The sequence below is a fragment of the Schistocerca americana genome, chromosome 4, assembly GCF_021461395.2.
Source record: "Schistocerca americana isolate TAMUIC-IGC-003095 chromosome 4, iqSchAmer2.1, whole genome shotgun sequence".
NCBI lineage: Eukaryota > Metazoa > Arthropoda > Insecta > Orthoptera > Acrididae > Schistocerca > Schistocerca americana.
The window spans coordinates 113,085,329-113,097,384 of NC_060122.1; the positions used below are offsets into that span (position 1 = coordinate 113,085,329).

The following is a 12,056-nucleotide window of genomic DNA, read 5'->3' on the forward strand; positions in this document are numbered from 1 at the left end:
AGAAAGGATAACAATCATAATACATTTGGACTTTTCCATCAAAACAGCAGGAGCTCATCCATGAGAAAAATGAGCTTTTCATGTCAGGAGACTGAAAAAGCTAAAAGTAATCAATAAGTGTGCTATGCATAACAGATCATCATCCAAAAGTCACAGAGATTGAATGATACGTTTCACAGATCCCAAATGAAATTCCCCTCATGGATATGGAATAAGTAAAAACTCTTCAACATATTTTTGTTGAAAAGGTAATAACAAACTTGTCACATAATGTGTAAATGTCAGTACACTGAGGTGCAAATGATAATTCTTTGGCTATTGTAGCCACATGTCATCAGAAAGAAAAGTCAGTTAGTTGGTAATTTGTATGTTCCGCGGATTATAATTTACAACACTTACTTGCACTGACTACATTACTGCACTGAAGAAGTACAGATGATTTTACATATCATATCACTATCATTATTTGGTATTATTAATAATGTATACACATCGGTTGATTATACAAACAAATTTATCTATGGAGTAGAAGGAATTGGGCAGCAATAAATTATTTATATCCCTTTTAGACTGAACTACATTAGTGGTTAGACTTTTTATGGATGTTGGCAAGATACTGAAAATATGTGTTCTTTTATAATGGACACCTTTTTGACCCAAGTAAGTGACAAAATCTTTATGAATATTATTCTAATGTCTAGTGTTGAGCCCATAAACTGAGCAGTTAGCTTGAAAAAGAGATATATCATTCATGACAAATTCGACTAAGGAATAAACGTATTAGGAAGCAGACACATTAGTATCCCCAATTCCTCGAACAGACCTCTGCAGGGCATCCTTCAGTTCACACCACAAACAATTCATATTTAGAGTCAGAAAAATTAAGCTCAGCTTATGTTTTGGTACTTCAGCAGTTCCATGATATACTGTTCCCAGCAGAATTTATTATTTATTATTATTATTATTATTATTATTATTTATGTCCAGAATTTATTATTTAAGTCCAACAACTAAACACTGTCAACCTCTTCAACTGTTTGTTGTCATATTTTAGGCATAGGTTTGCTATAATTATTAGACTCAAAATGAATTAAATACTGATGTAATGTTGTTCTGTACATTGCGCTCAGTCAGGAATATCTGCACTTATTTGTAGTAGGTGCACCCAGACTTTGCCAGTACACAGATAGCTTGAGATTGGTCTGTGCAGAGTTATATATATGCTTTGAAATACTGCATAAAACCGGCTTCTGAGTAGCACAGGAGGAGTTAGCAGTGGCTTTTTTTCAAAGAAGCTGTTCTTCTCCTAATCTACAAGTAATTACCATAATTATCAGTCTGAACGATTAGCACTCGTCATGCCTGGATGTCAGTATGCTTTACAGACGTAGCCAGCAGGGGTCACTTCTCACTGTTAAGACTCTGGCTTGACTCAGTCCACATCCATGAAGACTCTCCTTCACGATGGAATTGAGGGTATGTGATGTGTGAGTGAACATACTATATCCAGAGTGACCTTAAGTGGAATGACCACATACAACAAACAGTAGGAAAAGCAGATGCCAGACTGAGATTAATAGGAAGAATCTTATGGAAATGTAACATATCCATGACTGTAGTAGCTTAGAAGGTGCTTGTTTGAAAAGTTCTTGACTGTTGTTCAGCAATAAAGGATACCTGCCTAGTAGGACTGATAGAAGAGATACAGAGGACTGACTCAGAGCAGTGCATTTAGTCACAGAATCAATTACTCGATGTGAGAGTGTTACCGAGAAGCTCAACAGACTCCATCAGCAGATGTTACGAGAGAAGTATTGTGCATTGGGAGAGTTTTACTACTGAAATTTCAAGAGAGTACTTTTCGCGTGGAATCAGACAACACATTACATGCTTCCACATACATCTCGCATAATGAACAGATGAGAAAATTTGAGAAATTAGAGCCAACACAGAAGCTTAGCAACAACAATTCTTCCCATGCATCATTTGCACGTGGAACAGGTACCAGAAGTACCCTCAGACACACACCATGAGGTGGCTTGTGGAGTGTGACGTAGAAGTAGATAAGATTACCCTTAAGTTGTCTTCATAATTAATCAATTACTATGGGTACATATCCTGACACACACAAATAAGCTGTAACAACATTCATCCAAAAAGTTGGAGAAAAGCAAACCTCCTCTAATTACAGATCTAAGGCACTCCTTCCAGTCTTTCCAGAGGTTGTAAGAAAGTGACCTATAAGAGAATACTGATCATTTAACTGGGTAGAGCCAGTGAACAGGCTCTCAGTCTGGGGATCATAAAGGATTATTCACAGAGAAAGAAATACAAAACCTCACAAATAAAATGCCAGAAGAGCTAAATGAGAAGAATTACCTTGTGAGAGAACCTACCGTGTGGGGTGCTGAGAGCCACGAGGTTCAATATTAAGGTCTGTTTTGCAGTTAACTTCTATAAATGATCTTCTAGTGACTTTCTACATCTACATCTATACTCTGCAAACTACTGTGAGGTGAATGGCAGAGGGTACATCCCATTGTACCAGTTATGAGGGTTTCTTTCTGTTCCATTCACATAAGAGTGATTGTTGGAATGTCACTGTGCATGCTGTAATTATTCTAATCTTATTCTCATGATTCCTAAGAGAGCAATATGTAGGGGTTTGTAGTATATTCCTAGAGCCATCAGTTAAAGCTGGTTCTTGAAACTCTGTTAATAGACTTCCTCGGAATAGTTTACATCTGTATTCAAGAACCTGCCAGTTAAGTTCCTTCAGTATCTCTGTGACACTCTCCCACAGATCAAACAAACCTGTGACCATTTGTGGTGCCCTTCTCTGTATACATTCAATATATCCTGTTAGTCCTATCTGGTATGGATCCCTTGAGCAATATTCTAGAACCGGTTGCACAAGTAATTTGTAAGCAATCTCCCTAGTAGACTGATAGCACTTCCCCAATATTCTATCAACAAACCAAAGTCTACCACCTGCTTTACCCACGACTGAGCCTATGTAATCATTCCATTTCATACCCCAACAAAGTGTTGCATTCAGGTATTTGTATGAGTTGGTCAGTTCCAGCTATGACTCATTGATATTACAGTTACAGGATACTATGTTTTATCATTTTGTGAAGTGCAGAATTTCACATTTCTGAGCATTTAAAGCAAGTTGCCAACCTCTGCACCACTTTGGAATCTGATAAAGATCTGAGTTGATATTTTTGCAGCTTCTTTCAGATTGCACTTCATTATAGATAAGTGCAAAAGCCAGATTTTACTATTAATATTGACTGTAATATCATTAATATACAACATGAACAGCAATGGTCATAACACACTTCCCTGGGGCACACCTGTAGTTACTTCTACATCTGACGATGACTCTCCATCCAAGATAACATGCTGCATCCTCCCTACCAAAAAGTCCTCAATCCAGTCACAAATTTCACTTGATACCCCATACGATCGTACTTTTGACATTAAGCATAGGTGTGGTACTGAGTCAAATGCTTTTTGGAAATCAAGAAATACAGCATCTATCTGACTACCTTGATCCAAAGCTTTCAGTGTGTCTGTAAGAGAAATGCGAGTTGGGTTTTACATGATCAACGTTTTCGAAATCCATGCTGGCTGGCATTGAGGAGATCATTCTGTTTAAGATACCTCATTATGTTTGAGTTCAGAATATGTTCTAAGATTCTACAACAAATAGATCTCAAGGATATTGGACGACAATTTTATGGATCACTTCTACTATCATTCTTGTATGAGGGTGCTTACAAGGTGATTCAGAATTTTTAAAGTTCACTGATGATGCAAGCATACTAACTGAGGATCCAGACTCAACCTTAGCATACACACTTGTAAAGCGAAAACTGGAAAACATTGATACAACAAAGTTTTTCGGTATCCAAAAATTTGGTAGAAGCAATTTTCATTTATCAAAATGTCACACGAAAATTCTCTCTCATGCTGAGAAACTGCTGGATGTTGTTGCCGGAAATACAGTGTGGCCAGTTGATGTGGTGAGCTTAATGGAAAAGTAAAGTTCTTTTCCTTAATCTGGTATGGAAATTTGGAAATTGACCAGTTGCTGCTAACTGCTGTGTCCTGTTCTAGAGCTAATGGAATGAGGAATTAGATAATTTACAAATTGAAATCTACAGTAAATAAAGTTACATTGAAACATCAGTACTTTAATTATAAAACCTTGCAGTGTGATATTATTTTGCAACATTTTAGTAAAATTGAAACATTAGCTCAGTCTCTTGCAGACCGTGAACCAGTGTGAAATACTGACAAAATTGTCAAATTTTCAAGTGGACTTTCAGTGAAATATGGTACACTAGTTACAGCTTGGGGTTCTATAATGAAAACAGGAAGACTTACAATAATTTAACAGCAAAGTTACTGAAAGAAGAGCAATGTCTGTCACAGATTGATGAGTTGTCTATGCTCAAGGTATTGAATCAGTCAAGTTAAACATGCTAGAAAGTGGTGTACCCCACAAAGTGGAGGATAGATCACATGTTACTGGTTTGAGAAACAAAGCTTTTTTCAGTGGGAACAGCAGCCAGTAAAGATTTAAGGAATCACATTTAACAACAATAATATTGAAATCCCCCCACCATGAACCATGGACCATGGACCTTGCCGCTGGTGGGGAGGTTTGCATGCCTCAGTGATACAGATTGGCGTACCATAGTTGCAACCACAACAGAGGGGTTTCTGTTGAGGGGCCAGACAAACGAGTTGTTCCCGAAGAGGGGTAGCGGCCTTTTCAGTAGTAGAGGCATCAAGGGTACTTGAGCGAAGCATGGAAGGTAAAAATCTTGGAAGGATACCAAGAGATGAATACACTAAGCAGATACAGAAGAACATAGGTTGCAGCATTACTTGCAGATGAAGAAGCTTGCACAGGATAGAGTAGCATGGAGAGCTGCATCAAACCTGTCTCTGGACTGAAGACAACAACAACAACAACAAGGTTGCCCAAACTCTTACGGGAATCACCAAAGCGTGCGCGAGTAATGAGTGGATGGGCAAATGTCTATAAGGTACATTACATATATAGAATTGTGGACAGTTGGGAATGTGAGTCTCATGGGAAGCGTGCAAGGGATAAGTCCCTGCAGTCACGCTATTCATCTGTGGCCTCAGTGGCTCAGATGGATAGATCATCTGCCATGTAAGCAGGAGATCCCGGGTTCGAGTCCCAGTCGGGGCACACATTTTCAGCTGTCCACATCGAGGTATATCAACAACACCTGTCGGCAGCTGAGGGTTTCAGTTAGTCATCATTTAAACAACAACAAGATTGAGATATTTAGTAAGAGACCAGTGGCAACTGATATAAAAGTTGAGAATCTGTGTTACAGAATGTCGTCTTGCATAGAAAATATTGGACAAGCAAACTGTGCACCATTTGATTTAGCTCTGTTCTGACATAGGAAGTTGGGCGATGTAAACTTTGAGAACTTGAAGATAATGGATGACTCTGATTTGAGTCCACATTAAAATTAAACACTTTACAGAAATTCCTTTGTGAATCATGTCAGGATGATAAACTATACAGGAAAGTACTTAGATCAAATTTGCAAACTCATGTCTGTGTTCCAGGAGAATTTGTTCACGCTGATGTATGCAGAAAGATGCCACATACTGCTTGTCCAAGATAACTCGACAATTTTATTGGTGCTGCCAGAAGAGAAGAAAATCAGTACTAGTTGAAAGATATTCCTTTTGTCTCCAGTGTACTGCTAACATTATGTTCTCCTACATGCAGAGTATTACTGCACACATTGTTAAGGATAATGGTGCCAAGATTGCAGCAAGCAGCCTTTGCTGCCTTCTCCTCACTGCTTCTGTCCTCTCAGCAGTCCTAATGTTGGAGCAAGGCACACCTCCTACAGTTTTCCAACTGCCACCATGCGAATTGTCAACAATGGACAAACAGTATGTCTTTAATTGGATCCAACCATTTTTTCATTTGTTATCCATCTTGAGCTGACTGCAGTCTAGCAGTAGCTTGCAGACCAACTTTATAAAGAAAACACTGACATCAAAAAATGTACAAATGTATGTATCCAATTTACAGAATAACCATGGAAGATGCTTTGTAAATAAAAGCAAAACTAATTTAAATAATAATAATAATAATAATAATAATAATAATCTGCAGTCAGCTCAAGACGGATAACGTATAGTAACCGGTAACAGATGTTAACAGCTGCTGCGGAAGATGGCCATGCAAACAAACATATTGAAGCAACAGCCCTTCAGATGGTTAAGAAGAAACTCCAATGTTGGTTTTGGTACACAGATGATACTTTCGTTACAAGGCCTCATGGAGAAGAAGACCTCTCATAATTCCTAAATTATCTGAATGATATTAATTCTAATATGAAGTTCACTAAGGAAAAAGAGAATGAAGATTAAATTTCATTTTTGGGTGTACAGATATTTCGAGAACCAGATGGAATTTTAGGGCAAGGAGCCTACAGAAAGCCCACTCACATGGATAGGTACCTTCACTAAAATTCCAGTCACTTTCCCCAATGGAAAAGAGGAGTTATCAACACATTGGTGGACCATGCTAAAGAATCTGTGAGTCTCATGTACTTGGAGGATGAGGATGAGCTCAACCATTGAAGAACTGCCATAAGAAGATATGGCTACTCTAACAAAGAGATATTTAGAGTACTACACCCAATATGATCTGATACATTCTGAAGAAAAAGAATCAACTAAAGGGAAAGTTTCCCTCCAATTCATAAAATAGATTACAGATTGCATCTGAAGAGCACTGAGAGGACACACTTTTGACATCATGTTTGCACCAACAAGAAAGATGCATGAACATGTGAAAACCAAAGGGCCTCGCCCTGCCTCTTGCCATAACTGGTGTATATAAAATCCCTTTCACATGTTGTCAAGTGTACATACTACATAAAAAATAGCATTAACACCCATCATAAGGAACACAACGGCAATTGTCATATAGGCAACAAGGGTAAATCAGCGACAGGAGAATGTGGGACTGTGGAACCACCAAATTCATTTCTCTCGTAGCACAGATTTATAAGGATCGAATCATTACCTTGCTAAGATGTACAGACAGGTCACAGAAATACAGAAATTCTGAAACAACTTTAACGGAAAAGAAGACAGATTGAAATTAGACACTTTGTGGGCCTCAATACTAAATAAAGTGTCACAAAACATGTTGGTATGACTCTACAAATTCAGACAGCAGTCTGATGACATAATGAACTGACTGTTAGCTGGATACATAAACAACTCGGCTAGCTGAGCTTGTTCGAGTCTGTAACTGCTTTCTGAGTCATTAAAACCTCTGATAATGTCTCCAGAACTGGAAGACAAAATGTTAGGCAGACAAATGTGGCTTGTACCATGGCCTGATACATGTAAAACAAATGTCGCCAAAAACACATGCTTCATGGTTCACATCCCTGAAGGTTCTACTTCTTGACAGAATCTATGGAACATGATGGATTGATTAACAAATGAATGAATGAAGGAGCTCCTCAGACCAGCTTATTGTCAGCTTCTGTGCTGCAGCTGGTGAGCCTATGTTTGCTATCAGGCAGTGCCTCCTCGTGATGTAACAAGCATATAGCATCCTGTTGCCTTCTGAATTGTGAACCTCCTATGTCACTATCAACCCCCAATGGAGCATGTTTTTGAGAGTCATCTGTGAATGATGATGTGAGCCACTTGTTAGCTGTTTCATTAATTGCATAATGAATGCATAATTGACATACTTAGTTAATAAAGCTTCAGAAATACAAAAGAGAGTATAAAATAATAGACAAGTACAGCTAACAAATATAAAGCATATGCCCCCAGAATGAGATTTTCACTCTGCAGCGGAGTGTGGGCTGATATGAAACTTCCTGGCAGATTAAAACTGTGTGCCGGACCGAGACTCAAACTCGGGACCTTTGCCTTTCGCGGGCAAGTGCTCTACCAACTGAGCTACCCAAGCACGGCTCACGCCCCGTCCTCACAGCTTTACTTCAGACAGTATCTCATCTCCTACCTTCCAAACTTTACAGAAGCTCTCCTGCGAATCCTGGAGAACTCCTTTCTTTCAGGAGTGCTAGTTCTGCAGGGTTCGCAGGAGAGCTTCTGTAAAGTTTGGAAGGTAGGAGACGAGATACTGGCAGAAGTAAAGCTGTGAGGATGGGGCGTGAGTCGTGCTTTGGTAGCTCAGTTGGTAGAGCACTTGCCCGCGAAAGGCAAAGGTCCCAAGTTTAAGTCTCGGTCCGGCACACAGTTTTAATCTGCCAGGAAGTTTCATAAAGCATATGTTACAAAATTTTGGCAAAATATGACTTCATCAAATAAATATACAGAGCAAAGTTCAAGGAACATATGCTGACAAGAAGATATGTTTCTGACAGCCCATGGTCAGAAAAAATTTTGTTTCTATTTTTAATGTTACACTGACTGATCCAGTTGTCTTCAGCAGATGCTGTCAGTGATAGTCTAAGATGTGTTTGCTATCCGGACTCCAAATGGACATGTGTATAAAAATGGAAGAATGAATCCAGATGAAAATTTGAGAATATAATTGCTATTGTTTACACTAACAAAAATTCAGACATTACTTATCTCTGACAACCAACTAAGTTGAACAGACTAGATAAATTATGTGGTACTGTAAGTCCGTAAGACTTTGTGACCTACAAGACAGATAAATGTGACTGTACTGACTGAATTCACTGCAGACAGATTTCACATCATAGCACATATCAATCATCTCTGGCGAAAAATACACAATGCAGATTCTCACTAACAATGATTTTGTAAATATATGCTGACAGGTGTATATATAATATTTGAAATTTGTCGCATAAGTTAATTTTTTCAAGTCTCTCAATGATTTTAATGAATTTACAATAAACTTGTGAGATTTCTTTGGAAGTTAATTTTACAGGCTCCATTTTTAAAAGTCAAATGAGGTAAGAAAAATAGATCAATTTACCTTTATTGGTAAGCCTAGGTACTTTTTGATCTTCACTTCAAGACCATACTGCTTTCCTTCAAATCCAAAGAGTGGAATAAGACAGGTATCACGGATTGCACATAAACGGCACAAATTATGGATATCCATGATGTCCTCCTCACTTCCACTTTCAGTACTGGAAGAATGGTCATCCATCTCAAGGTCAGTTCTGGAACAAGCCGCAATATTTCTTTATAGAATAAATTCAGAGAGTGTTGCCTTGTTTCATATTATCTTAAGTTTTATGTAGCAGCTATAAATTCTAGTGACATATCATCAGCCGTTTGAACCAAACTGATTGTCTGCAGTTAGTCATGTAGCACACAAACTATTGTGTTTTACAGAATGCTCAGATGCTAAAAATACTGTTTATATGTGTTACAGCTAGAAGATGAGTTAGTTCCACTGTGAGTTTGACATTTACAAAATGAACCAAAATTTGGTATCTTAGCCTGGCTGGGCTTGATCTTTTAGCTGTCTCCTAAATCAATATGAATGCTGAATTTTCCAAATTACTTGAATATTTCTCTCCAAAGTACAAAATACTTTAACGCCAATTTCATCAATTCCTTGGCCATGCTTCTGCTTAGTTTTATTCTTATTTGTTTCAGGGAAATCAGTCTTCAAAATGTAGAGGAAATTTGTTTATACCGTTCACTTTGTACGTCTATTCCTAATATTCTCCCTGTAAGTTCTCTCACAACACCCTGATTGAGCCATTGAGTTTCTGTTATACATTATTTTCCTTTTATGACTTGGATGTAAATGCTTCATGTTTTTTATTTTCAAGATTTGACTACCAATTTACAACTGCTTTTACAATACATTGCTGTGGTCTTCAGTCCAGCCACAAGTGTGCAGCAGCTTTCCATTCTAATCCATCCTGTGCACATCTCTTCATCTCTGCATAATTACTGCAGCCAGCATCCACATCAAACTGGTTACTGTAGTCAAGTCTTGGCCTCTCTCTACAATTTTTATTCCCATACACTTCCCGTAGTTGCCAAATTAACTGTTTCATACTGTTTCAGGATGTGATCAATAATCAGCTTACTCCCTCTTTCTCTTCTGTGTACCTTAAGATTCTTTTTCCCACACTTCAGTTTAGTACCACTTCACTAGCTATTCAGTCTATCTTATCTCCACCATTCTCTTGTAGCATCACATTTCAAAAGCTACCATTCTCTTATTGTCTGTATTGGTTATTGTCCACATTTGACTTCCATATACGACAAGGCCAAAAAATTCATTCAGAAACGACTTCCTTAGAAAGAAACTCATACTCAGTGTTATCATATTTGTCTTTCTCTGGATAATTTTATCCTGTTATGGTCAGTCTACCTGCTGTTGTCAGTTATTTTGCTGTGAAAATAACAAAACTTGTCTACTACTTCAAGTCTTTAATTTTTTAATCTGATTTCCATAGCAACACTGGATTTAATTGGGCTACATGTCATTGTCCTTGTTTTCCCTTTTCTTGACATCTATCTTAAAACCTCTTTTCAAGGCACTATACAATCCATTCAACTAATCTTTCAAACCTTTTGCCATCTCTAACAGAATTACATCATTGGCAAATCTTTTAAGTTTTATTTCATCTACCTGAACTACCACTCCCTTTCAAAATGCTTAGCGTAATGTACTTTGTAGTCTCTATGTGTTTGTTATCTTTTACTAGATGTACGTGACAGGAGCAAGGAAACACTGAAAAATATTTAAAAATAAAATTACTTTGTGGCACATTTTAAGAACAAAGAAAACATGCGGCACCTACTTAGATTTTTACATAGCATCCCCCCCCCCCCCCTCTCTCTCTCTCTCTCTCTCTCTCTCTCTCTCTCTCTCTCTCTCTCTCTCTGTGTGTGTGTGTGTGTGTGTGTGTGTGTGTGTGTGTGTGTGTGTGTGTGTGTGTGTGTGTGTGCGCATGCGAGCGCGCATGCACGTGTGCATGCATGCACGTTCATGCTTTCAACATTCATAAAAGCCTTCTTTGAATCTATAAACACTATTAACGTATGACTGCCTTGCTTCAGTCTGTCTTGTAAGATAAGCCATAGCATCAATACCATCTCGTGTATTCCTACATTTCTCCAGGACCCTAACAGGTCTTCTCCGAGATTGGCTTCTACCAGTACTTTCTGTAGATAATCTTCTTCTTCTTCTTCTTCCTTAACATTTGTTCCACACGCTGACAGTGTCTGTTGTCAAGCCATTGCTGCCTAGATCATCCTACTGGCTGTTTACCATTTACTGTAAGGTGAAAACCAGTTTTTGCAACTGGTGTGTTTGCTCTAAGAACATGCGCTTACTATCACAGATGTCTTTCACCCTGTCTACCATTGGCGCTGCTCGGTACAACTTACGAACTTCACGATTTGTGGCATGGCTGTGCAATGTTAATCCAGATGTCCATCACAGCATCCTTGTTTTCATGTCAGCAAGTTATTGTTCCACTTCGTTTGTTGAAAGCCAGCATTCAACATATACAGCACACCTGAACAGAATGCAGATCGGTATACATTCAACATGAGCCTGCCTAGAAACTTCCGGTCACAGAGTACATAAGACACAGAGCACCATTTGAACCAAGTCCTGCTCAATTGGATACAGATTTCTGCACTGAGATTTCCATGGTAGCAAAGGTTGAGCCTTGGTACTTCAAAGTCCTTGTTGTTAGGAGGTCAACAGCATTTATTCTGATGGTGTCTGAATCATTTACATCTGTGGTGAGGTACTGCATTTTCTTTATGTTGTCACAGACATATTTCTGCGAGGCAGTCTTTCCAGGCTTTGACTTGCCACTGTAGGTTAGTTTCGTCTTCAGAGGCCAATAGTACATCATCACCCTGTAACATGTATCTTCTGTAGGTAATGTGTATCAGTATTTTGCAAATATGACTTATTAAACTAATGTTTCAGTAGTATTCTTAACTGTCAGCATTTGCCGTTTTTGGAATTGGAATTATTACATTATTCTTGAATCTGAGGGTACTTCACCTGTATCATATGAAGTGGTCCA

At 38.4% G+C, this 12,056-nt stretch overlaps 1 protein-coding gene across 1 annotated transcript in view; it reads right to left on the reverse strand.

Moving 5' to 3' along the window:
• Positions 1-12,056, reverse strand: part of LOC124612736 — a 130,873-nt gene that overhangs the window by 108,265 nt on the left and 10,552 nt on the right. The window contains exon 3 of the mRNA XM_047141114.1: positions 9,017-9,206. Within this exon, the coding sequence (XP_046997070.1) occupies positions 9,017-9,206 (190 nt within the window). The remainder of the gene's footprint in view (positions 1-9,016; positions 9,207-12,056) is intronic.